General features: G+C 40.4%; 1 protein-coding gene and 1 long non-coding RNA gene across 5 annotated transcripts; one reads left to right on the forward strand and one right to left on the reverse strand.

The window, feature by feature from the left end:
* Nucleotides 1-26,816, reverse strand: LOC117153353 (putative G-protein coupled receptor B0563.6). 3 transcript variants are annotated; one of them, XM_033327334.2, is made up of 7 exons: nucleotides 26,618-26,816; nucleotides 25,350-25,414; nucleotides 16,400-17,066; nucleotides 2,180-2,329; nucleotides 1,708-1,958; nucleotides 1,345-1,632; nucleotides 1-1,250 (listed from the first exon to the last, which is right to left on the reverse strand). In XM_033327334.2, the coding sequence occupies exons 3-7, from the start codon at nucleotides 16,701-16,703 to the stop codon at nucleotides 609-611; spliced, it is 1,635 nt and encodes a 544-aa protein (XP_033183225.1). In that variant the 5' UTR covers nucleotides 16,704-17,066; nucleotides 25,350-25,414; nucleotides 26,618-26,816; the 3' UTR covers nucleotides 1-608. The 3 variants fall into 3 exon arrangements, with proteins under 3 accessions (XP_033183225.1, XP_033183223.1, XP_033183226.1); XM_033327332.2 differs by lacking the exon at nucleotides 25,350-25,414; XM_033327335.2 differs by lacking the exons at nucleotides 25,350-25,414; nucleotides 26,618-26,816 and adding an exon at nucleotides 17,136-17,454.
* On the forward strand, nucleotides 4,314-10,664 carry LOC117153355 (uncharacterized). 2 transcript variants are annotated; one of them, XR_013058759.1, is made up of 4 exons: nucleotides 4,314-4,774; nucleotides 5,155-5,226; nucleotides 9,219-9,367; nucleotides 9,494-10,664. It is a non-coding gene; the product is annotated as an uncharacterized LOC117153355 (long non-coding RNA). The 2 variants fall into 2 exon arrangements; XR_013058758.1 differs by lacking the exons at nucleotides 9,219-9,367; nucleotides 9,494-10,664 and adding an exon at nucleotides 5,615-8,578 and having other exon boundaries at nucleotides 4,317-4,774; nucleotides 5,155-5,552.
* Nucleotides 26,817-27,152: the final 336 nt, after the last annotated feature.

Below are 27,152 nucleotides of genomic sequence, written 5' to 3' on the forward strand. Positions count from 1 at the left end.
TTTTCGGAACGTTGGCAAATACCTTTTATTAAATCCGTTCTCTTACATTTCGAATACATTTCCGCTCCATTCTTGACGCATCGCTTTGTGTTCAGAACTGTTCTATCGCGGAAGTATCGAGCTTGCTTGTCGCATTTTGCGCGTACTCTTTTTACCATCGTGTCATGAATAGAAAACAAGATATAGAAGCGCAGAATCGTCTGCACCTTCGTCGTAGAACGATCGGAACGAAATTTGATTTGAATCTCGACAAAATAGGTTTGCTTTCATAACAGAGCGTAGGAAAGTCTCCTCGGAAATGCGGGAAGATCTCAGTGACAAAAAATGGCCGCCAAAATTTTAATCTATGAATCGGTAGCACGTGTATATATTAGATTGGCAACTAAGTGATTGCGGATTTTGTCAATACCATCTAATGGCAACATCCGCAATCACTTATTGCCAACCGAATATAATTCGGGAAGGTAACGGTTATAACCAACGCGATATCTCCGCTCTGTTTCGTTCCGTTTCGTTCCGTCTCGTTCTGTTTCGTTCCGTTTCCTTTCGTTCCGCGTCGATATTAGCACGAGCCGATCTCGCTAGCGATTGACAAGATCGTGGAAATATCAGTCGGAACTGTAAATTTGTGGTTCGGTCGCCGAACCGATAAGGGTGGAATGCATCACAGTGAAAAATTGGTGAATCTTCTTGTTGGAGAGCTTCGACGGCAGAAACGATAGTTCGATATCGCGTTGGTTCGAGTTCGTTCCATAAGCGAAACGCGAGTCGCGATATACTAATATCTGCCGATGTATCCGATATCGCGTTATGATATTTAACAACCGCGGGATGCTTGTTAAAGCACTGCCGGAGGAAGTAGACTGATATACCGCGTCGGAGTTTTGCGGTTGGGAAAATTCGGTTTCGCGCGGTTTCTCTCCTTTCAGATGACTTTGATGCGGATAGGATAGGAAGAGAGAGACTAAACGCCAGTAAACGCTGGCACGCGTTAAATGACCAGGAGTCGCAACAGCGGTTGTCGGTAGTGTGGTGGTGGTGATGGTAGTAGTGGTAGTGGTGGTGGTGGTCGGTCTCGGTATGGAGGAACGTTTCATCGGAAGTCCTCGTCCCTCGTGGCTGGTTTTCCTGCAGGGCCACTGCAGAGTGCGGATCAAGGTGTTTCGGAAATCCTCCGAGAACATGCAGTAGATGTAGAAGGTAATCGAGTAATTGATTACCTCTAGCAAATTGGCCAGAGCGCGAAACACCTGGAAGACAGGATTGCCATAAAAATGGAGATCGGTTTCCGAGCGAAGTGAATGGAACCGTGAACGGTTAGCGAGCGTAGCCTGGAACAATTACCTGGTAAGGATAGTGACTGAGATTGCTCTCCCTCAATGTGACATTCAGAATTACCATAGGACTAACGCAGACCAGAAACAATATGCTGGTACTGCCTAGAAGAAGCACGAGTCTTCTCTCTTCCGCGAACGTTCTCGGATCTTCGTCGTTGCTCGCTGTCCTGGACAGTGTCATTCGCCGACGACGTTCGCAGGATCGCCGATAGACTATCATTATTCGAAGATTGAAGCCAGCCAGAAGTATTGTCGGCGCTACTTTGAAAACGATCTCCAAAATTACCTTGTATACCTACGCAGAAACGACGATGGACAAAATTAGGAAAGGTTACGATTGCGAAGGTCAAATTACGCGAACGTTAAATACCTGATAAAACATCGAGTCGAGATACGACTGATTTTCCCTCTTTTGATAAATAACCGGTCCATCCGGTGCCAGAAGACAAGTAGTAATTTCTTCGCGAAACACACTCGGAAGATAAACCAGAAACGTTGCAAGGGGAATGAGAGCCACCGTTAAATGCGGAGGCCCACAGAGCGGACGAGTGTGCTGACCAGGCCGACAAACGCTAACGTAACGTTCCACCGTCAGTGCTAGCAGCATCATCACTCCAACCCCTGGAAGAACGATCGATTCGTAACCGAACGTTTAGCGATAAGACATTTTTCGTTTACCATCGAATGATATGTTGTCGGTAACTCGATCGATTTTTTCAAACACCAACGTGTTTCGCTTATAGATATTACGTATATATCGTATTCGTTTATAGATCTACTATGTGTACATCGAAAAGACTAGATCGCTGCAACGAAGCATTTAAAACGTTACAAGTTCTTACCTAAACAGCCATTCCCTAAGAAAAGTTCGAGATGAGTATGATAGAAAGCTTGCATCCAATTTCTCCATCGGCCTGTTTCTTTATGAATAAGGACCCTGAGTGCGAAAGGGATGCAGAACAAAATTGCGAGAAGCGCGGCTGCTGAATAACCTGCAACAAAAGGGTAACAACGTCTTTACAAAACAAACAAGTACTATAGCTGGAAGTAAAGATAGACTATCATCTATGTGCGTTATTACTTCAAACTCTGCGCATTCTATGCACGCACTGTGTCAGATAATCTATGAACATCGTCACAGCCAAGATACGCGATGATCTTATTACCCTACGGAACTTAGCGTCCGACGTTCTGAAATACCGATCGTTCAAAAACACCAAAGCTTTTCTTATGCCCTCTATGATTTAAAGCGGTGAACGATGAAAATACATGACATACATACATATGTAGGTACATGACCTACAACGTACATTTCCATGGATCCATTATTTGATTTGAGATATACACGCAGTTATACGTGCAAATTACTTAAAAAGCACTGTGATAAAAAAGTATTATACTATATATCGAAAGTACACTATATATCGATCACTGAAACCAGATATAGAAATAACAATTATTCGCTAACAATAATTAACAGAATTGTTCTACTGACAATTATTATTTCTATCTAATTCGTTCAAAGGAAGTCAACGCACTTCAAGCATTGTATATATCGCGTTTTAGAATCACCGTATATAGCATACGGCATGTTTGCTATGAAAATATTTGCTAAAACACTTGACTTCTCCGGGAAATCGCTTGTTCGCGTGCGTCCTCGAGTCTTTCGCCGAGCAACAGGAAAAATATTGAAACTTCCTATCTATCTAGCAATTTTCATATTTCATTTACCGAGAAAATTTCCATGACGTACACTATACAAATCTGAGTGAAGCTGTAATCGTGTCGTTTCAGCCAATCGGTTTCGTCTGCAGTTGTTAGACAAACCAGGGTGGTCGATTACGTGGATTCGCACGAAATGAATTTCGCCTTCGAAAATGAAAGAGAATCACGTCATAAAAATCATGGTCATTCGGACATTTCGATTCGACAGATCTCGTCTGCGCCATCGTCCACAGGTTTGTCCAAGATCTCGTTTCTTTAATCGGCCGCGATTGATTCAATTGACTCGATTGAACGTCGAAAAATAGGATAACGGCGAGAAAGAGGAAAGTCAGATAAAAAGCGAAAGACAGGGAAGATTCCGAATTTCCATTGTCCGTTCTTCCAGACCATGTTTCCTGTGACAAAAAGCGAACTATAGGGGGTGGATAGAAAAAAGGGAAAATACATAGATCACAAGAATGTTCCCTCATTGTCATTTGAGTTGCCAACTCAATATATCAAAGATACAAAAATATACGAAATACCCAAAGAAAATACTTGTTATAATATTTCTCACACAAAAAAGTATAAGTCAAATTTTTGTCAAGACAGAATACGTTTATATATTCTACATAATTTTCTTTTGCTTGCGGTTCTAATAACATAATTAATAATATGGTTCTAATAATATATTCAAAATCCAACAGTTGATGTTACATCGCACTTTACATATTTTAAGTGCACTTTTGCAATTCTGACTTATATTGTTTCATCTGCTGACCACAGATTTAGTAGGTAAAATAAGGAGCCCCATTTAAGTTTCATTTCTCTGGTTACATTTCTAAAAGTACGAAATTCCATAAACATCGATTAATATTTATTTATAGTATTATTTTTCTTTTGTCATAATAAAGACTATGCGTAATTCGCGATTACATGTGCATTCTATAATTAGCATATGAGCATTGCCATTCCGAAATATGCTGTTCCAAAAATCACAAATCAATGATATGTATGTAAATCATTGAAAAATTTTGCTGCATTAATAAATTTTCAATATCTTTTCCATTAATCGTATGAATAGAAAACTAAATCATTACATTATTATTTAAAATAATTATACAATAAATTGCAAAAAGAAAGAGCTTTAACTTTAAATTGATTTTCAACGAGAGAAATTCGAATGAAAAAAGTTATACCAAACCGCGAGTTTCGAGTGAGGTTATCTTGATAAACTTTATTCTATGACTATGGATGACAGCATTGAGTAGCGTGAAATGGTGTTGAACGATTATGCGCGTGATCACGACCGTTAGAAAATTGCGCCATTTTTTAGTTGTAAGTAAGATCATTTTCTAACATTTTTTGATATCATAGTGAAACATTCATGATATCCTGAGAGGTGAGACACGTGTGGTTTAGTGATAGTGTGAATTTTCCAATTGCACGACTGCCTTTGGACAAAACTCGTCACTACGCTTCATAGAAGTAGCTAACAAGAACTTCGCGCACGAGGCAACATTTTCTACTGGGTTCTTTTGACAAAAACCGCTTTTTGACTGTAAACAAAATGTCGGTGGATGCCCTGAGCGATGCGGAATTGCGTAGCAAACTGATGAAGCACGGATATCCAGTGAGCCCGGTAACACAAACCACTAGAAAGATTCTAGAAAGCTAAAAAATCTCATGGAAATTCGAGGCGGTACAGAGTCACGACATTCATTGGCTGCCAGGTACTTTTATTTTATTGTATTCCTTCAATTATTTGCCATTTATTATTATTATTTAGTATCTTTGCAATATCTTAATGTTTCTTTAAATCATTTGTTTCATTAAATTTTTCTATTATCTTTGACTTAAATGTCGTAATGTAATAATATCAATAAACGTAGAATATTTTCAATTTGTAATTACTTTTGTTTACCTTCACTGTATTATTCTTCCAATGAAAATACACTTTCCATACCACTATACCACTATACCATTTCATATATATATTATTCTTCACATATATATATTATTCTTCACATATATTATTCTTCATGCATCTTTATATGGTTATGCATTACTTGAGATAATGGTTAAGCTTATGAGTTTTGTAATAAAATTTTAGGTACAGCAGTGAGGATACAGATGATGACAAGTACAACGACTAGTAAAAAGAAGAAGCTAGCAAATCCTATAGGTAATAGAACCGGGACGATTAGATTCGACGCTCGTACATATCGAGCGTTAGGAAGGATACTTGTCAAGGGACAGACAGAGAATGAGACAGAGAGAGAGAGAGAGAGAGAGAGGGAGAGAGAATTTGCCAGCAGCGTTTAAGATTCTGGCGGTAGTCGAAGCAGCAACGAACCGGAACGTCGCGCGTCTTTCTTTACGACTCGTTTCGCCCATTTGTCGTACTTACTCGAATTCACTGTGAGAATGTTATTCGCCGAGTTATTGACAACGGTATTCCAGGTTCGGGGGCAAACGCACGCTTTAGACGACGGACTTCGTGACGAACAGGTAAACCGGTAGCTCAGACCTCCGTGACTTTTCACCTTTCACACGGTGCCATATATCCGTAGGAAATCGAACCGTTTCAGGGAAAACGCAGCAAGACAATAGCTGTGCTCGGTGAAGATTCGACAGCGAAAATCCAAAGGTGTCGTATGCACAGGTAGAAGAATCGGAAATTCACGAGGAACGAATAATTCGGACAAAAGAGGTGACCGAGGATGATAAGAAAAGGGAGAAAAAGAAGATGAATCGCAGAGACGTTCTTCTCGTTATCCTCCGATACCAAGGACAAAACTTAAGATCGGGGCCACTGAATCTGCTTAGCTACCAAGGGAAACGCGACGACGACGGCCCCGCCTTCGCTCCTTTCGTTCCTCTCGCCTGCCGCTTTGCGTCTCGCCCTCTTCCTTCCCGGTGTCATGCAAATTCCGCTTCATGCTCCTGATGAACATCCATTGCATCCGGCGAAAACGCTGCAAACCACGGTTTTGCCTGTCCGTTCATTCGTGATTTTCTTTCGCCGCCAATCAATTGTACTTATAGACAGATGTATTTAAATATTTCGAGCGTCGCGTCACGTTATCGAGATGTATGGATAGAATATATCGCATATGTTTGTCATTGTGAGAAGGACATTCCGAGACGAGAAGGGGTTGATGATCGATTTCGGGCGTCGTTGTTCGCGTTTGCACCAACAACGACACCTTCGACAACCCGATGACAACTTGGTTCGCGAATACGGAAAATTATTCGTTTCGAAAACATCAGCGAAACCGGTGACAAAATGTCACCGCGGGACAAGCTGGGGACAGTCGACCTACTTTTTCAAACTATCGCAATGGCCACCTGATTCCTATTACTATAAAATCATACGACCAATTTCTCGTGCAATTCGGATACGGCCAACTATCGAACGACGCTTCCCAGACTACCGACTAGGGACCACATCCTTTTATCGTACTATCCAAGCTCTTTGCGTTTTATCGTTGCGCACGTTTCCCAAGTAGCCGACCTTAATTCCACGTATACTACGAGAAAACCGGATAGAAATATTCGAATGGATAATTCGTGGTTACGAGCGGCGCGACGTTACACTTTAAAAAGCGATTTTTTCTGGTCGATTGGAAGAAAGGGAGGAATCGCGTCGCAAAGCGTAGAGACGCGATGCGACGCGAAGTAACGGGGCAGCAACGTCACTGAACAAGGCAGAGGAGATTCTAAGCGCGTTCGTTCTCACTTTCTGGCGACAAAGTTGCGCAGAAAGCGGCTCCTTTATTATCGAGAATGCTTTGGTAATGCGAACTGCTTTCGATATCTGGCGCTTTGCGTGCCTTTCGAACCATCTTCTCGCCACAGCTATGCGCCACCCAGATCATTTGATCCTTCCGCTCGCTTTGCTTTCCGCGATAGGCAGACGAGTACATCTGTCAAGATACTCGAAAATCGCCTCTATTTATAATACGTAAATACGGGTAAGAAATCTAGCGCGGTAAAATACGTCGCTGAAACGGACGCTACGGAGTAAACAACTTTTCGAACAGCTTCGATAAACAACGTGTTATGTAGGATCGTTTCTTGCTTGGCATCTATCGCCTCGAGAGACGACAACCGCCTTTGCAAATTCGAGTTTCATTCTATAGAGAAAATAACCAACACCAACTGTGGCGATGGATACGAGGCTCGGCCGGTTTCTTAGAACGACGACAAAATAACGCAGGGGTCTCGAACAACCTTCATGAATATTTATCCGTAATGTTCTAATAAACCGACAGACGCTATACCAAATTCGATTAAATAGCAACGATAAGAATAATTGACTGGTAATTGGAACGAATGTTTGCCAATTCACATATTTCCGTCTTTTTCTGCAAATTTCGTATGTCTGTTATCGTGCGATAAAAAAAAAGAAAAGAAAATATATAAAGACAGCCGCCGCAGAATTTTCGAGACTCAAATTCAGGAGTAAAGGTCGATATTATCCGCGACGTGTTACTCAGTCTTGGCTTGGACGGTTGTACGTAAGCACGAGCTACGTAGGAGAGTGAGTAGATCGTTAAATCTACCGCGTGTCCTGGCATCAAGTTGCTCGTGTTCGAGACGCAGACGTTTCGAGACGGTGGCAAACTCGATTAAACGCGCGCTCGCTGCTTCCGATTTTTCCAAATATTCGGATCGTTGACGTTCTTCGCGCAAGATTTTCATCGACCGCGAGTAATTACATAGATATCCAATTGCATACGTAGTGTCCTCGCAATTTCTTTGGTTCAACGCTCGGTCCTAATGATAATGTGCCACCTGCTAAAGTTAGCCGGAATAGCTTATCGTCCGAACATGTTTCGCAGTTCCATCTAACAGTAAGTTGGGCCAAGCTAAAAGAAGCTGTCAGACAATCGTAATTCACTGGTTCGCAAGCCCAATTGAACCGTCATGTGCAAGCGACTACCTTGGGTCAAGGAACCGACTGTCCCGAATCCTTGCCAGATGCTGCCAGAAGACGATGTCCATTTTAACTGCGACTCGAATGCGCTCGAACTTTGACCAAGTTTCGACTATTCCTTTAACATTAGAACTACCGATAGTTAACACAAAGCAATTTCTATTAAAACAATCAAAATGGCTGGTCTTTAAAAAATACGTAATAATAGAATATTTGTATATTTATTGAGTCATTACTTTCTTACAGAAGGAATTCCATGTTATGTAGTATATTTTTGGTATTATTAATCCATCTGGGACCATGATCCCTAAACGAGGGTTGACACATTTATAAAATTGTAGAACCAGTCATTTTGACTGGTGTGGTATTTCTAGTATTAGCATCTAGCGATTAATCCGAAATTTTCCTGATAGCTGATATTATCATATTGAGTGATACGCAGTAAAAATTATAAAAACATGTGAGAGGTTATCCGAAACAAGGAAACTGGTTAATTGGGTTTCGATAAACAGATTGCAGGACCCTTTTACACTTTAACAAGTACTAGTCATTTTTGGTATTGGTATAAGTAGCCTTGATACAAAATTATTTTCAGTTTGAGTACATGAAGAACAAAATAAAATTCATTATATTACATAATATGAAGTAGGAATTTTAAAATAAAATCGTAAAACCAGTCAATTTGACTAGTGTGGTAGTTGTAGTCCTAACTATTATCCTACTTTCGCTGTAGATGGCGAAATGATTGAACAGTTGTGTCCACCGAGCGATGCCATAATACCTGGTCGACCTTTTAAATTAAGAGCAAGTTGTCGATAGTTTCGTAATGGTGGCTAATGGTGTCGGCGACAGGTGTGATGACGAAGCAGTGACATGTTTGAGGAGGCTAGCGTTCGAAACAAAGTGACGATGGAATAATCTTCGTCTGATTTATCGTGTTGGTAGGACGTGCAGCGATAAAAACGTTGACTGGGAATTCGATCCGCCAGTGGTTCGCAATTCTCAATACGACCGCTTTCTATATATCGCGCGAAGAGCCGCAATCGAAATCGAAATCGAAGATCACGCCGTCCCGTATAACCGAGATTATCTACGAGTTAGTCTAATTTGCATAAAATCGAAGCCCGTTTCCCATTTCGATTCTCTTTCGATGAAATCGCGCAGGCTGCATACAGCCAGCGTACAACTTTTTCTCTGTCGCAGACGCTAACTCGATCTATCGCTCTGATATACAGGTGTTCGGGTAGAATGGCCAAGGAAGCAATTTAGCTGTCCTTTTGAAAGCCGGATCGTGGAAAACGAACTTCCAACACGATTAACGATAATTTGTGATCGACAGTGCAGTTGCCGAGATTTTGCGACAACGTAACGGCGCATGATGTAGGTACGTGGATTTTTATCGTTGAAAGGCTCACGTCTGAGGAATTCGTCGAAACGTGTGACGGTTTATTTAATGATAAGAATAGAACAACTTGATATTGTTATTATTATAACAAATCTTTTGTTACAGCACAGATCACATAATCATAAGATACGTAAGTGAAGAATTATGCGAAGATCTCGATTGTTTCGACGTATCGCTTTTAGGCGCTGTCATCCGCACTTTGCATCGAAACACACATCGCCTATGATCGTAAGCAGTTTGTACGCTAAAGGGTTTTTAACTCGTCGATTTAATTAAATTGAAAAAGAATTTAACCCTTTGCACTCGAGAGACGATTCTCAGTCGCTACGTCGTAACCGTGTGGTAAATCAAGAGGAGAATGAGAGGCAACAGTCCCTGTTTATGAGAGTGCAGTATTGGTTCATAAATAGATTCCTTAGCTCTTTATATTGTTTGTTATGAAGTGTGAAGCGTTACAGTTTAAGATGCAGGTGAAATATTTATGCACAAATTCTTCCGAAACTATGGTTCTGGCAACGTTAGTTCACACTCGACGACCGTGGTACAAGTATTATAATTTCGTAAATTTAGAAGTTCCAAAAAAATGGGTTTGGAAATTTGTTTAATTAATTCATATATCCTGTAAAAAAGCAAAAGAACGAAAGACCACTTAACCACCTGTGATTTATAAAAACTTTTTTTTCAAAAGTAGACCAGTTGGAGATATTCGACAACCGCAAAATCGAGCTTCGACGTCCACTGCTAATTGCGATGAAAGCTGCATGTAATTTTAACAGGAAGAAAAAAGGATTAAGGCGTGTTCTTATCGAAACAAAGCAGGAGAAAGACAGGAAGCAACTTATTATTGCGATACTTGTACCGACAAGCCAAGAATGCATCTTGCCAGATGTTATACAAATTATCGTAAAAAAAAGTACAAAAAAATATTAAAAAATGATATGTTCAAAGATGTAAATATTGTAGTATGATGGACAAATGGCCGAAGAAATATCGGGTGAATTATAAACAATATTGCGGGAAGGCCAAAGTGCCGTTAGGCTAAAAAGGCCTGGCAGTTTTACCGGGAAGTCGAGTGGTAAGAAGTTGAGTTGTGAGGAGTCGAGAGTTGAGTTGCCGAGTTGCTATGAGTTGTAAACTATTAGTTGTGAGTTGTGAATTAACTATTTAGTTATAGCACATTACTGTATTTAGTTGACGTTAAGTAATCATCGTTTCCTGTCTAATCCATTGTAAATAGATCTATCGATCAATAAACTTATTATATAGGATAAATAAAAAAAAGAATCCTATAATATATATATAACTTTTTTTAAGTTAATTTTTGTATAAAATCATTTTACATTACCTACAAGACACTCGTCACATACGCGCAAAATCACCTCGAGTTGCTGCTAGTCGAGTGCAAAAGGTTAACAGAAATTGAAATTAAATGTAAAAGGAAGTAACCTAAAATACGGTTACAGACAGCGAAACAGAAACAGAGAAGTGGCGCGAGATGGTCGCGAGGCGAACGTTGCAGATAGAAATTCAGTCGAGCGATGGATAAAGATTGGTGGAAGGTAGGACGCGTATCTTTGTACACGCGAATATGCCATCTAGATATGTATTCGAGTCTGTTTTACATATGTATACACGGCGTTGGGCCGTAGCTTTCGTCGTTTCCGAGCACGTCTCAAATTGCATTTCCTTACGCACAAATTCTTGCGCCCCAATACCCTAGGATTCGCAATATTTCCACGCTCAAAGGCACGTCCTTTTAGTCCGACCTCATCCTAATCCTCGATCTCACCCACCGCGTGTTCCACATCGTGCATATCGATAGACTTGCGAGAGTTGGTGCGATGCGCGCCATCCGCCACCGCCGCACCTTCCTTTCCCTCTTTCCTTCTCACCTGCCACCCATTCCACAATCTCTTGCTCGCTCCATCCTTTGCCTTTCTGCCCTTTAACCGATTCCTACCGTTTAATCGCACGTCTGGTCGCGCGTCGCGCTGCATCGCAATATGCAGTCGATATACTTTCCAACTTTTCTCTGCTCTTTCAAACGAATCGAAAGAGAAGCTTTTTTCAATATCCTCCGACTTAACGAGAATAAGAAGAGAAGAGAAGAAAAAAACGTTTGCGAGCAGTCTCGCGTTGATTACTCGCGCCCGACGAAGGTAGACGTGGAACGTGAGGTCGTTCTTTTCGCGAACAAATCAGTCAACGATTTAGTCGCCTTAACGGAAAGACGGATCGAAGCAAACTTGTCGATGGATGCCGATGGATCGATCAAGCCGCCACGAAGCTTCGAAAAGACAAGGTGGACAGGACGAGGAAAGGAAAGATACTCGCGAAAGGGGACGGAGACGAGGAAAAAAGTAGAATATGAAAAATGAATGCGCACAAGGAAAAAATGATAAATGAGAAACCGGGAGGCTGAGAAGGCGATTACGAACAGCAAGGGCGTAATCGTTTAGCGACGAGAAAAGGGGGAGAAAACCGAAGGTAACCGCTCGTTAACCGCATCTGGTTATCGAAACTTGGAAGCTAGGGAAGCAGAAATCAAGTAAGAAAATAGACATTGGTGATGAAGAATAGAACGAGAGAGCAGCTTTTTTCGAAATGGAACGGTAGCGAAAGCTATAAATCGAGGACGCTGGACGCGCGGCTCTTCTTTTCTACTTTGCTACTTTTCGCAGTTGGGTTAAAGCGATGCGCGCAGTTTCAACGTCTCGAGGAAACCGAGTAAACCTCGAAGGAATCTCGATAGAATTTTTCGCATGCGGAAGCAGCGCAGCAGACATTCCTCCCACCGGGTGTCGATGTCGCGCATCTGATTGGAGGTCCTCTCTTGTTGATTTACTCGATTTCCGGCTGATTTGCACGTGTTCTCGAGGAACAAGCAAGATAATTTCTCGCGGTGCCTAAAGTTCTAGTGGCAGCTAAACACGCTTCTCGTCGCGGTATTAGATTCAAGTTCGATCGGGTGATTAAACTTGCAAAAGCTACGTTCACTGTACAAATTTTTCGAGTAGCGTAAATTGGAGGAATTGCAGGTGGACGCGCTTTCATACAGCCATGGTAATTGATCCGTCGCGAACGCTCGTTTGCTCGACTTTCCGTAAACATGACGCAAATTAATGATCCGTCAACGTCCAAAAGCAAAACGTAAACTTGCCACGGTTACCCTTCTGATACTACGCGCATATCTCCTTACTATGTATTCGAAGATATTCCGTTCGATCGCGTACCAAATCGTTGGTAATATCGCAGCGGTACATGAGTCAACAGAAGGTTTGAATCTGGAGAGACTGATATTGTTGTAGTTTGGAATATCAACGTTGTTTCGGTTCACTAGGTCTAAAGGTAAACGAACTGCGGACAAAATATTCTTGCCGTTATTTATAATCGTCAACCGAAGTTGCATTCGAACTTTTTATAATAACACCTGTCGATATTGTTGAAGTTTTAGGTTAGCGGATTTTGTCAATACCACCTAATGACAAAATCCCCAATTATTTAGTTGCCAACCTAATAATTACTTCAAGAAAAACTCTACACCTTTTATTTTGTATATCCGTCACATGGAGACCACTGTTACGAAGAGAATAGAATTTAGTGAAACAAAAAGTTGGAAATAAGGAGAGGTCCATATTATTGTGCCGTTGAATATAAATTTTGTTTTGGATTACAAGGTCTAGGAACAAAAGAGCTATAAATAGATTTCTATCACTGTTTCTTACAACCTTCAGCTAGAACTACAAGATTAACTTTTTGGCAATGTTCTTTGCTATAAATATATGAACGTGGTGCCAATCAACCTCTTCTTGGTGCCTCTTCCTCTATTGTATTGTAACACTGTAAGAGCGAGGATCTGGATCATCATACACTATACTTATACTTCTTTCAATATATTTTTCTATTATTAGGTTGTCCGAAAAGTTTCTTTCCTTTTGTAAGGAGATAATACACGTACGATGTCTTTTGTTTTATATTAGTTTACTGAATTGTGCACGAACATAATAATAAAAATATAACGAAATAAAATAATATAAAACAGAAATTGTTGTTCATCTATTATCACCTTATGAAACGAAAGAAACTTTTTCGGACAAATTAATACAAATTCATCCTTTCGTTCCTCTATCAGTTAACCTCAACAAATATAAATAGACGAACGCGCTGCCTAGGACAGTGGAATAGTCGAGTAGTTAAAGAGTAGAAGAGTTGAATTGTTATAGGAGTTTCAAGCGGCATACACTGCCTCTGTGCTTGTACTTATAGTGATTTTGATATAATTGATTATTACAATTTATCACTCGTATCTTTGTTAAATACACCAAAACGTTTAACACTTAACGCTCCAAGTGTGCCTCTCGAGCACCATCGATGTGCGGTGCTCTACTCCAAATGTATTTTTGGGTCGTTATCGATAATTGTTTACAAATAAAAAATAATACTCCTCAGTGAGTAAAAATAATCTTTACAAGTGATCAGTAAAGACAGTCAGATCTGAACCTGTTTTATCGTAAACCCATCTATTTGAATTATGTCGAGAAGAAAAATGAATTATCTGTGTGAGGAAAACGTAGATAGTGACGATGACAATTTTGATTTTCGTATCTATAACGATGTAGCTGTTGACTTGGATAGCAGTTATAGTGAGAGCAGTGATAGTGATATTCTTGTTGCTGGAAGAAGAAGAAAAATAAGAAAACTTTCATCGAGCGAGAAAAGTGCAGATGATGGAGAACCACAGGAAGAAAATCTAACCAAGAGTATTATATAAGATCTTCTGATTGGCAGGAAATTTTTAACGAAGATATCATTCCACAACGATATAAATTTTCGACTGGTAGAAAAACTCCTAGTCCGCGGGTACACAACTTATGCGAACCTACTCAGTACTTTCAATTATTTTTTACTAATGCCGAAAGGGAAAAAGAAAAAGTGTCTTATTTGTTTACCAAAAGCAAGTAACGCGGTAAAAAAACAGTTTTCTACTGTGAGACCTATAAACGCAAACCCGGTTTGCATCCCGATGAATGTTTTAAAAAATTCCACAAATTACTCAATTATAATTAATATAAATATTGTAATGAAAATTATATTACTTCTCAGATGTGTAAAGATTGTTTTCAATAACTTTAATGTCATTATTTACGTCATTGTAGCATTTCAAATCTGACGCTTAAAAACTTGCAAGTCCAAGTATGATGAGAATAAGTTGAAGTTGCCGATCGATATTCACAATTAAAAATCGGACCGTTAACCCTCTGCACTCCGAATTTTATTTCAATTTCGTTGCCAGCAGTTCCCAACGCTTTTAAGTGTTTTATTTGAAATTTACTTTAACTAAAAAATAAGACAATCTAAATAAATAAAGGAAGAAAGAAATTCACTTAAATACCAGTTTTATTCACACTATTGTTGTATTTTGTAATTTTTAAATGTATGATATATCTTGAAACAATTTCCAGGATGCAATCCTGCTTTTCTTTCGCACGTTTTACAAAAAAAGGTGCACATGAAAGAATGTCGAGTGGGAATCGACAAAGGAGCTCCTGAGGTAAAAACTGATGTCGAGTCACACTCGATATGGGAGTGCAAAGGGTTAAGTATTAATAAACCACCTCAATGTATTTCGCAAATATACGCGCAACTATATATCTAGAGATTAAGAAAGAGGCTTGCCGGGAATGGATGGTAAGTATCCCGCGGAGCTTGGTGAATTCGAGCGTGACCGAAAGGACAGAGTGCCGGAGAAACGAGGAAAATATCGAAATTGAATTGTCCTGTAATTTCCTCCTAATGTATCGACCTCGCCTGATCGGATACGAGCGTCTACTCGAAGGATACACGTCGCAAACCACCGAAACCTTCGATACGAAATTCTTTCTGTAGACGAACTTACACGACGACCAACGACTTGTTCCACTTCTATCGTCGATTCGAGATACGGTCGTGAATAAATTTTAGCAAGAAACTTAACGATCGAGGCTGGATCCAGTCGATAAGCTACTAACGCAAACATGATTTTAGCTTTACGAAGCGAACGATAGCCCTAAGACGGCCGGCGAATATAACGAGAAACGATAAACAGATCTTGCGAAGCGTCGCCAAACGAAATAGGATATTTCTTGAAAAATGACGACCTGTGTGGCCGATGAGTCACAATGGCATCAGGTCGCACAGTCATAGGTCACAGCACAAAGTCTCCGATAAAACAAACGATTATGATTCCCCTTTGCGGGATTCCTCCGAGAGAACGTCGCGACAGTCGGTCTCTTATCTACAGCTGTAGCCTGTAACGAGAAAAATTAATGAAATTACTGTAGGAAAATCGTGCGCGAGTCTGTCTCTGCTCTATTTCTCCCTTGTTTTCTATCGCGCGCCAATTGCTAAACGAATGTCCGACGGAGAATTTAGTTTACAAGTTGTTCGGGAATTATCACAGTCGCTGTTATTTTGGCCTAGTATCAAGATGATAAAGCCGGGCGTTCCACTTGGCAAAGGTCTGGCGTCCTTTATCAAGCTAGTTAAACGTCCACGAGTTATTTCGTTATTTAATTAGGTAATCGTATTTATTTCGCCAAATGTTCGGGCCACGTGTTTCTTTACGATAAAACTCGAGCAACGGAAGATATTGGATGGAAGGTAAATCGTAGATCTCGTTTAACAGTGACGCTCGTGTACGAATGGTTGCCGTCGACGAGGCGTTCGAAGATCGACGTGGCCGTACCTTTCGCCCCAATATTACGTAAACATGGAATAACTTTATTTCAAGATATCGCGTCTCGGTTCGCTAATGATCTTACTTGTCTGCGCTTTTTCTTTATCCTGTTGAAACTTGGTCACGATCCACGATAATTACACTCCTCTTACACATTATTCCCCGAAACGTTCGTGCAAAAGTATAAATCACCTTCTGTCTTTTTCTTTTTTTTTTTTGTTTCTTCTCTTGCACGCCAACACGTGCCGTAAAAACGTAAATACAAAGCGTTAGAGCGTCCACGGAGAACGACTTACCTCTCATGTAGATGTAAGCGGTTCCTCGCATATTGCGTCTGGTAAGCACTACCAAGTTTAAAATATTGCCGACGATTCCAAAGCAACAGATGGTAGGCAGGATAATGCCGTAGCTGATTCGTCTCAAAGACGGAGTTCGAGGATCCTCCGATACTTCGAAATCTTCCACTAGGCATATTCGTGTCCCCGCGCCTGTTACGTTCACTGTATCCATCATTTTGCTTCTGCCCCTCTCTGCCACGCACTCTTTTCCTCGCTGTTTCTCGCATTTACAGCTGCCCCAACTTCGAACCAAATCGTTCATTTCATCTTACATCTGGTGAATCTATACGTCGAACATCGAGCGTTGCACGTGTTAGCCGGCTTGGTCGCGGCTTCCGTGTGTCTCATCGAGTGTTCTCCAGCGGGTTCGCAAATCTCAAGCCAACTATCGTGCAACTGGATTACGTAGAAAATAGTTGGCGATGCAACAGGTGCAACGGTGACTCGCGATTCATTACGAATAAGCATTCGGACATTGGAGGAATCCGGACGCGTGATTAGTCACTGCTCGCACCTACGATAATTCTCTCTCTTCTTTATTTCACCGAGGAATCCGAACGTGCTCTTCCGGACAACTTATACGCAGCCATTTTCTATCCGCCGCCGAATTCTCTCATCTTCTCACCTAAAAACAAAGAATCGTTGTACAGTGGGATATTTCCTGTTTTATTAGGTGGAACGTCTATTTTCTCACCAACTTAATCGGAAACGAGGGGAAGAGCGGACCAACGGTGATGGAATGAGATGCCGGAAAAGGTCTGACGGTGGTTCCCTGCCGCGGCAAAAAGATCGTCACGAGTGGCGTTCGTGAAAACGGGTAACGACGTAATAGAAAAGGGAGAAGAAACGGCCACACCACATGCAAACGGATATAATTCACGTTTCGCCGTAATGACAAAGCTGTGCGTAAGAAAAGAACTAGTGGCTTCGTATCTCGACTGGCAATTGTACGTTTGCAGCGGTTTAGGTTTACAAGCAGCTACGTCCGTCATCCTGCGATCCGCGCGCTATCAATTCCAAGTTTGAACTCTTCGCACTCGAGAGGCGACTCCCTCTATTTATGTTAGATTTTGATATGTCCAATTGATAAGAGTGCAACATCGGTTCGTAAATTGGTTCCTCCGCTCTTTGTGTTCTTTGTTAGGAAGTGTAAAGTGTTAGACTTTAACTTTAACATAACACAGCGAGCTATACGTCTCCACCGCGCAATTTTTCAAATATCGAGGACTAATATTCGCTACTCGAAAAAACAGAGAAGTCTAGAAATTGTTTAAGTGGTTAATTATATTTGCGGTAATGATTTTATTTAACGATTTCATATATTGTTTGTACGAAACATCAAATTAAAAGTGTAAAGACATATAGGTAAAATTAAAAATACTAACCCTTTGCACTCCGAATTTTATTTCAATTTCGTTACCAGCAGCTTTTCCCAACGCTTTTAAGTGTTTTATTTGAAATTTACGTGAACTAAAAAATAAGACAATTTGAATAAATAAAGCAAGAGAGAAATTCATTTAAATACTAGTTTTATTCACACTATTGTTGTATTTTGCAATTTTTAAATGTATGATACATCTTGAAACAATTTCCAGGATGCAGTCCTGCTTTTCTTTCGCACGTTTCACTAAAAAAGCTGGACATGAAAGAATGTCGAGTGGGACTCGACAAAGGAGCTCCTGAGATAAAAACTGATGTCGAGTCGCACTCGACATGGGAGTGCAAAGGGTTAAAGATGACTGAAGATACGTAACGCGACTTGAACGTGAAATTCAAAATTCATAGCGTATTTTAATATTTTTTTACAGTGTTGTATCATTCGATTATAACTTTATTTATAGTGTAACTTTTTCATTATTTTTAACACCACTAAATTGGTGTATTTTATTATATACTGTACTTTATAAATGCAGAAAAAGTGCAATTATTTGACAACAATTCCAGGTAAACAATAACTGATAATAACAACAAAAGAGAAAACGCGTTGCTAAAGTCAAAAAGGGAGATCTCTCTATTCGGTTGGCAAAGTGTTAAAATGTCTTCGACGTTAGTTCGGATTCGACGATCATGGCAAAAGTGTTATAGTTTAGAGACCCTAAGAAAATGATTTTCGCAAGTGAAATTAGCTGAAATGAAGAAGAACTTAATTTTAAACTGTTGAAAAATGAGATCAATTATATTCAAGAATGTATCTTGGTGAGTGTTTTATAAATTATTTTACAGCAAAAATACAGAAATTAATATTACAAAATTCTATTTTCAAAGATGTAGATATAGATAAATTATTAGAATATGAAGGTTTGGTAAGTTAATTTGCATATAAAAGCATTTCACAGTAGCTGTAAGACACGCGTCGCGTATACGCTGAATCACCCGGAGTAGCCGCTACGTCCAGCCGAAAAAGTCCTCGAGTGCAAAGGGTTAAACGAACTCTGGGAAAATAGTTAAATGTATATTGTACGAGGACGTGCGCCGCTATTGCTGTTCTTTCTTTACGCTTGAAGATATTTCTACATGGCGGGAATTTTGGTATCTGTTCGCGTGTACGATCGTTCGATTCGGATGCAGAGAGCAACGCGTTATAAAAATATTTCACGAGTATGTTTACGCAAGTAAGTCGACAAACTTTCCTTGCAACGCGGAGATTTTCCGCGAGAAACGATTCTAAGGAGTCGAGCGAAGCGCGAGATGTATCGTGACGGCAGAAAGAGTTAGAAAGATAAAATATGAAAAGCAACGAGGCAACCGTAACTTTACGTCTTTCGTAGATTTCATAAAGATTCTCGTTTGTACAGGATCTCCGCTTCCCTCTTTACACCACCGTAAACGCTCGCATCTCCTCCACTTGCTCCATTCCCTAGGTTCGTAAAATTACCCTAATAATTTATTTACCAATGCCCTGAAATCTAATCGCTTCTATCGAACCGAATATACGAGCACCGCATTAATAATCTCCGTGACATCGATACGTTTTTCCCTGGTGAATGCGCAATTTTCAGAGGGATTCCGATGAAAGTTCGTTCGACCGCTGTGTTGGGTAATGTTTCCTTTGAGCCGATCTCGTACGATCGTTAACCGAGGGAAGAGCAGAAGAGAAAAAGTGTGGTAAGTGGACGATAATAGCGGTATTATACGACGTGGAAAAATAAAGCTGTCTGGAAGAGGAACGTAACGTAATGTAACGTAACGTACGACGTATACGTAACGTAATAGACGAATTTTCGAGAAAGTAAAATACATGGCTTTTCTTACCAACCGACTGTCATCGATCATGCGTGTTCCATAGATTGTTATCCACGGTTAACATTTTGACTGCCACGCCAAAATCACATGTTTCGCTCAGCATGACACGGGAGTATTTTTATTATTCAAAGCATATAATGGCAAAATAAATTGATCATGTAAGATAACATTTTTCCCCAATGGACCGTTTATATTATTTGTGGTCACGGGTAGCGCCTTGATAACTGTTGATAGTGACATATTATAACAAGGCTTCGTTTAATTCAACAAACCATTTGTTACGCCCGGAGGCTCACTATAGGCCGTGTTCCCAAACGTCTCCCTTGGTACTACAATGTCGCAGACAGATCGTCTTACATGGCCGTCGAGATATACACAAAGTAGCGATAAACACATAGTTGACGTCAAGCAGTGAGTTCTAGAAACATCGATACGCCTTCGGTCCGTTATTTTATCTACACAAAGAAGGTGACATACGTGATCATAGGCGCGAACGGTTGCAAGAGCCGAGCGCGGGGGGGCTCGTCTCGCAGAGAGGACAAAGGAAAAAACTAAAGGGCAGTCAGTATCATTTGAGGATTCAAACCGAATGTATCGAGAGGTTCAGAGGAATAAAATCAAGGTCGAGGAATATCATAAAGTCGAGTTGGATTATAATAACAAACTAATTGGTATCATCGTTAAATCATTTGTAACGTGTTAATTCTAATTTTAAATATTGTTAAAAATACAAGACTATATTAATCCTGTTAATTCAGTGTTACAATCATTTGAACTACCTCTGTTATCCTAATCGAAACAGGGGAACGACTGATTCGCGGCGATCGATTATCAGAATCGTAGCGAGAATTTACGCCTCTCGTTGACGCGTTTCCTCGCGATCGCGTCTCTCCGCGAACGGTCGTAACACCATTCGCATTCGTTATTTCGTCGTAAGCAAAACGTGCAGAATATATTGTAGAAGATATTAGTAAACAGTATTATGATTGTTTTTATGATTTCGACGAAACATTCGGCTGAGATAATAGAGGCCCGGAAAAAAATTATATTTGTGATAAACCAATGGTAGATTACAACAGAGGAAAATGTGCTGTAGGTTTATTAGATCGAATGATAACATATTCTACACCACATCGAAGAATCCACGAGTGGTATATAAAATTAGCTTTAGAGTTATTGTTAAATATATCAATTTCAAACGCGATGATTCTCTATAAACAAGCAAGAAAAACAAAAATCAAGGTATCAGGTTTTAGAATGGCACTCGCAATGCACCTTACACAGTGCCGTTCACCAGAGCCGTCGAATATACTTATTCGACAAAGATGGCGACACGAAACGCAGAAGAAAGAAGGGCAAGCGTACCTGGCACGAAAATTTTGCAGAGAGTGGTGTAAAAAAAATATTAAACAGTTAGAATGAAAAATTGCTAAGAATCGGACGAAAAGGTGACTACCTATCGTCCAGATTGTATTGCCGAGCCACGTTTATGTTTAAAGTGTTTCAACACAGTGCACCGTTAGGTGCAACATTTGTTCTCATTTTTTTTATTGACATTCTAATAAAAATATAACATTGTTCAATGGGACACTTTTTATTTCAAAGTATATTCTATTTATCGATTATATACAAAATGCCCTAACTGTCAATTTTCATTCAATTTTTACAATTGTAAGAAGTTGAAGCGCTCCGGTCACCAATGACCACCGTGGCGTCACAGGAGAAACCGTGGCCGGTCATATATGATCAACGTGACAGTCAAAGTGTTAAGTTATTACCGTAGTATCGCGGACGTTTGTCTATCTCGAAATGGCGTGAGAAACAATTTGTACAAATGTGGAAATATCGTAAGACGCGCGTACCTCTTTTCCATTGGTTATGGCTCTGCTTTGATTTTGTCGGAGACGCCACGACCGAATGAATTACATTTTGATTAGTTTCGCGACGCGACCACTTGGTCGTAATGTTTCTCATACTCTCGGTAAGATTTCTCTCGATTTAAAGGCGAAATATCCACGTTACTTAATTACGTTGCAACGAGTCGACAACTTTGATCGATTATAGAGGTCAGCCGCTAAAAATTGATACACTGTGGAAAGTAAGGAAAGAAAGTTTGCAGCCACGTGCAACATGCCTACCGAAACTCTAACGAATTCTTACGAGTTTTCTCCACAAATCTCGCTTCTTCTGCGTCTAGCCAACAGCTGTGTGACTTAATGCCGACCCTGCGTTATACATTCCTGTCCCTTTCGAGGATTTATCGAAACGCAAAACCTATGTAATAATCGACATCTCGTACGTTTATTCAATTCAACCGCAACGTTTATTCAATTTGACTGGACGAAAAGGGGAGGTTTAATAACGTGCACGTATTTTCCCAAATAAATCTCGTTCTGTGGACTAACACCACACGTGTTCGTTTGTAGTAGCGAAATGTGCGCGGGTCGTAATACGAAACGCGCGTTACTTGATTTTAATCCGATCAAATTGAAGAAATTTCTCGTAAATTCCTTCGACCACGATAAACCAACGTTCGTAGTATTCGCCTTGAAAGCTTCGGTATATCGCTAGCTACTTCTCCTTTCTCTCTCAACATCCTTGCGCGTCATATATTAGCGAAACAGCAGTTTACTATACTGTGTACTGTGCGCCATGATCATCGTGATCTAGAGATTGTCTCTACGTTTTTTAGTGCTCTTTGTACGGCGTCGGTCGTTGGAATCGCGAGTAGATATCGAAAGGATTTCTGGAACGTTGAAACTTGGGCAAACGTATGTGGCAGTTTTAAAAGTGGAAATGCTTCCCTTGGACGATGCCACGCCACTGGTCACCGTACATTTGTCTTTCATCCACGTCCCAGATGCATTTAGCAAATATTTACGACTTCGTCTTAGGCTCTTTACATTATCGAGGACGCAACGTCGAAACGAACGCGACGTTTCAGTGATAAAATGATTGCAAAAGTGCGTCCTACCGATGATGGTATTTGCATCGCGTTTGCACAGCGGAAATACCACGAACTTAACGTAAACAGTCGAAGATTTTTTTTAAGTTGTTCGAACGATTAGAAACTTCTTCCTGGTCTAAAGATAAAACGAGTTTATTTTCAAAAATAAATGAGACGCGCACAGTTCTCGCCAGTTCGTACAAGCGTTAATCCAAAGAAACGGCGAAGGAACGAACAAAGGAAAGACGGTGTCCGTGATAAATTCGAGATAAAAATGGAGCAGATTCGTTAAGGATCAATTTCAGCGTAATTTCCAACAAACCAGGATAAATAAGTAGATACAAGTTACTTTGCGAGAAAGGAAGAACAGCAAAGTACTTCGAGTCATCGGAGCATAATCATTATATTGAGTTGGCAACTAAATGATTGCGGATTTTGTCAATACCACTCAATGACAAAATTCGCAATCACTTAGTTGCCAACCTAATAGACCTATCTGTGTCTTCAAGCACATGCTATATCGGATGAAAAAACATTTGAAAGCTGATTTCTAACAGATTCGAGATCCTATTTGTCACTTTTCTTTTTACACTCGACGCTTCTCGGGTGCTTTCAAAAGCAAAAGAAAAAAAAGAGAACGACGTTCAGCCGAGAAAAGCAGCCCTGGAAATTACTTTCAAGATCGTAGCTAATGAAACGCGACTACCGCGAGGAAGCTTCCATATCGCGACTGTTTCCAGTTCGGCTTTTCCAATCCTTAGCGCGTCACGATCTCAAAGACCGATTAATTGTTGGAGATTTGCTTCGCGATGCGTGTGGCGGTTAACTGTGGCACGAGTTCCATCTTTTGTCAATGGCTCTGCCTTTCATTTAGATTTATGCGTTGAAAAACGCAACGTTGAGATTCAACAAGGCAGAGAAATTAATTAAAGGAGGAACGAGATTGAAACAAAGCGATAAAGAACGAGACGTGAGAAATGTGCAGCCTGTAAAAAGGAGGCAAGATATCGTTGGTGGATGATATTAAAGCGATGAAATCAAACGTGGCGGGATCTTCCTGATCTCTTTGGAATTTAGAAGGCTGCGTCTCCTTCGTGTCGCTTTGAAACGGATACGCAAATCGTACGAGATCTCATCTTGCAAGGTAATTTGCCGCTCGTAGAGCGTTGAGAAATAAATTCGAATCTGGTTACGGCGGTTGCACTGTTTCTTTTTACTAAGAAAACGGAAACCACCAAATATTCAATTGAATGGCACGCACATAACACAAACAAGGCAAGTTAAATACCTAGGACTCCACTTAGACACACAACTTACACGAAAACAACATACTAAATCAATTATAGACAAAATACGGATAAAATGTACTGACCAACTAATCGAGACTCTAAACTCAGCATAGAAAATAAACTAAAAATCTAGAAAACGATAGTAAAACCAATTTGGACGTACGGAATGCCACTATGGGGGACAGCAGCAATGAGCCACATAAATAAACTAGAGGCGCTACAATCGAAGATACTAAGAACAATAGTCAACGTCCTATGGTATGTCAGAACCGAGGATATACGCAAAGACTTAAAAATACCAACGGTCAAGAAGAAACCGACAGGTACGCGAAAAAATATAAGGAAAGAACGGCAACACATCCAAACCAGCTGGTTGCTGAAGCGAGCAAAACTCTCATAGAAAGAAGACTAAAAAGAAAACACAATACTAGCCTTACTAAAGAAATAAAATAGTCAAGCTCGAAGATGGTATCCCGCTGGAGGTGGTCATCCACATATTATTTAGCAATTAAGTTAGAAAAATTTACCAAATGTCCAGCTGGACAAATTGTAAAGTACAAATTAAATAATAAAAAAAAACTGTTTCTTTTGCCCGGACGAAACGTGTCACAGTATGTTAGACGTTGCTGGAATAATCGTGGCGAGAATCTCGGCGGACGAGTTGAATCTCTGCAAAACTAGCGAGAGATCGCGGCAATTCGAATGAAATAGCCGATGAAAGGATTCGCCAGGACCATCCGGCATCTGAATTTGATCTTTGAACGCGGTCATTTCGAATTAGCACATTCACGTTCCACCAATCGTATCAGCCATATTGCGAGCAAATTTCCTTCCAGGCACCGACTGCAAGAAGATTAACACAGCTCTGTCGTCTGTCCTTATTTTCCATCCAGATTTTCCAGAGAAAACGAACAATCGAATCGAACAGTATCGGGCTAAAGTCTAACACGGTTACCGATCTAGTTGATCGTCTGAAATTCTGCTATTTCCAACTTTCGAAGTAGCATACGAACTTTTCGTTTTTGAAAGAAACAGTACAATTTTGAATTTCCATACTTGGCAATCTTTTCGGGTTATGGACACGATAATATTCACTGAGATTGGAAAAACGTTCGTTCCAGTAAATCGTCGTTGGATTAACGTTGATAGATGTTATCAACAACAGACAGATATCGCTTATATTATAGCTATGTGCTGTATATGTACGATGAGAAAGCTTTACGGAGAAAGTTTTACGAAACTACACTGCAAATTCTCTTCCAGTAGAATACAGCCTTTTTTACTCGATTTCTTTGGCCAATGCGTTTGCAAGTTGGCCGGGCGTGCATCGAGTTTTGTCAAGTTTCGCCGGTCTTTGTGCTCGTGTAGCCATAAATATTAACTGTAATCTAGTCAGCGATGTTCGAGATATCGTAAGTTCGCTACTCACTGGTTATTTCCATTGTAGACGGTCTGATTCGTTTGGATTAGGAATATTCGCTGCACGTCGCGCGCCTGCAACATTTTTAATTTAAGTTCGACGAGTGCCCGTACTGTTTTTCCTCAGACACGTTACTCGTGAATGGATTTCAAATGGGATCGAGACGCATCGGTAATAACGGTGCCGCAACAAGATCACGTCGTTTCATCGAATGAAAGAACGTCGTCGATAACGTATGAATATTAAAATCGAAATTTCACTCGCGTCACTACAGTTGCCGGTGCTGTGACCTGCTCTCCGCAATGGCTAAACGTTCTACTCCTCGGAAGATCGGAAACACGGGATTCAGAGACAGGGTTTACAGACAATTGCAGGAGGATCAGGGAAGAATCGTGCCCGGAAACAGCAAACGCGGGTCCTGTTCTTCCCATTCTGTATAATAGAAAACACGACAGCGTGTCAGACAAAATTAGAAATATCGCAACGCGGTAGTTACACGACAGCGTCAATTTTTGTTCCTTCGTGACACGCATACACAGTCGCTAATCTCAATTACAATGAAATTATAACGTCATCTTCCTTCTACCGTCAACGCTTTTCAATCCGCTTGTTCTCATCAACGTCTTAACTTTTGCAAATCTATGTCAATTAACGATTCATAGTTACCGATTCGTATTTATATATATTGGGTTGGCAACTAAGTGATTATGGATTTCGTCATTACCACCTAATGATAAAATCTGCAATCACTTAGTTGCCAACCTAATATATACATATTGTATATATATTTATTTGTTATATGTTAAATATATATTTGTTCGATTATATCAGCGAAATAAATCCAAACTTCCTAATCCTAGACACTAAGGCAGATATGGTTGACAGACGTTCGCAAATATGCTTGAAAAATGTAATTTCTAGCGGATTCATAACCGAGTAAATGCTTCTCGCCGAAAGTAGCTGAGGTATTTGTGTGGCGTTTGACATCCACTTGCGAGAGAGAGCTAGAACAGATAGACGCAGAATAACGAAGCACGTTAGCGAAATACGTTAGCGCGGATCAACGGTAGCCGGTATTTGTTCATCGTAGAACTGCAGCCTCTGCATTCTTAATATTCCCGTTTAATATTCTCTTCGTTTTTGATATTAATATGAAGGCGAGTGGAACGTGCGATGTAAAACGATCTGATATCGTAGGGGTAAATAAATAAGCTTGTACGTAACAAACAATTATAGCGAACGATCGCACGTTATGTTTGTAATATGATCGTACGTACCTTCGGAGACACATTTAATAGTACGCTTTAATAGCACGTGATCGGAAACAATCGTTAACGGCACAGTTACAGGTAAAAATGTACGCGTATTGAAAATTGTGCAAGTTGTCGATCTTGTACCGATTTCCAGTCGAACGAACGAAAAGACGTTTGCAACGCGTCGCGACGCTGACTGAAGAGTTCCGCGACGAGTTTCGTAGGCACGTCGCTTGGATGCCGGGACGCCGCGCCGCGCTGCGCTGAGTCGGGGCGACGCATGCTCCAGGATATCGTTCACGACGAAACGGATATACTTTAGAAAAATACGAGAATTTAATAAACATCAAGTTCGTTAACACGATCGATTTCAAGGGAAGCGTGAAGTTCTATCGAACTATGTGACGCGGCCAAAATCCTCGAATCGTTCTTAAAGGTTATGATAAGTTAAAGGAGAAATGTTTTTCTGCAACGTTGAGTAAATATTTTCAGGCGAATCAGACAGTTATTGTCGGCTATGTTGTCTCGCATACTTGAGAAATATCTTCGTAAAGAAGAT

Source organism: Bombus vancouverensis, chromosome 1 (genome assembly GCF_051014615.1).
Source record: "Bombus vancouverensis nearcticus chromosome 1, iyBomVanc1_principal, whole genome shotgun sequence".
In the NCBI taxonomy this organism is placed as follows: Eukaryota; Metazoa; Arthropoda; class Insecta; order Hymenoptera; family Apidae; genus Bombus; species Bombus vancouverensis.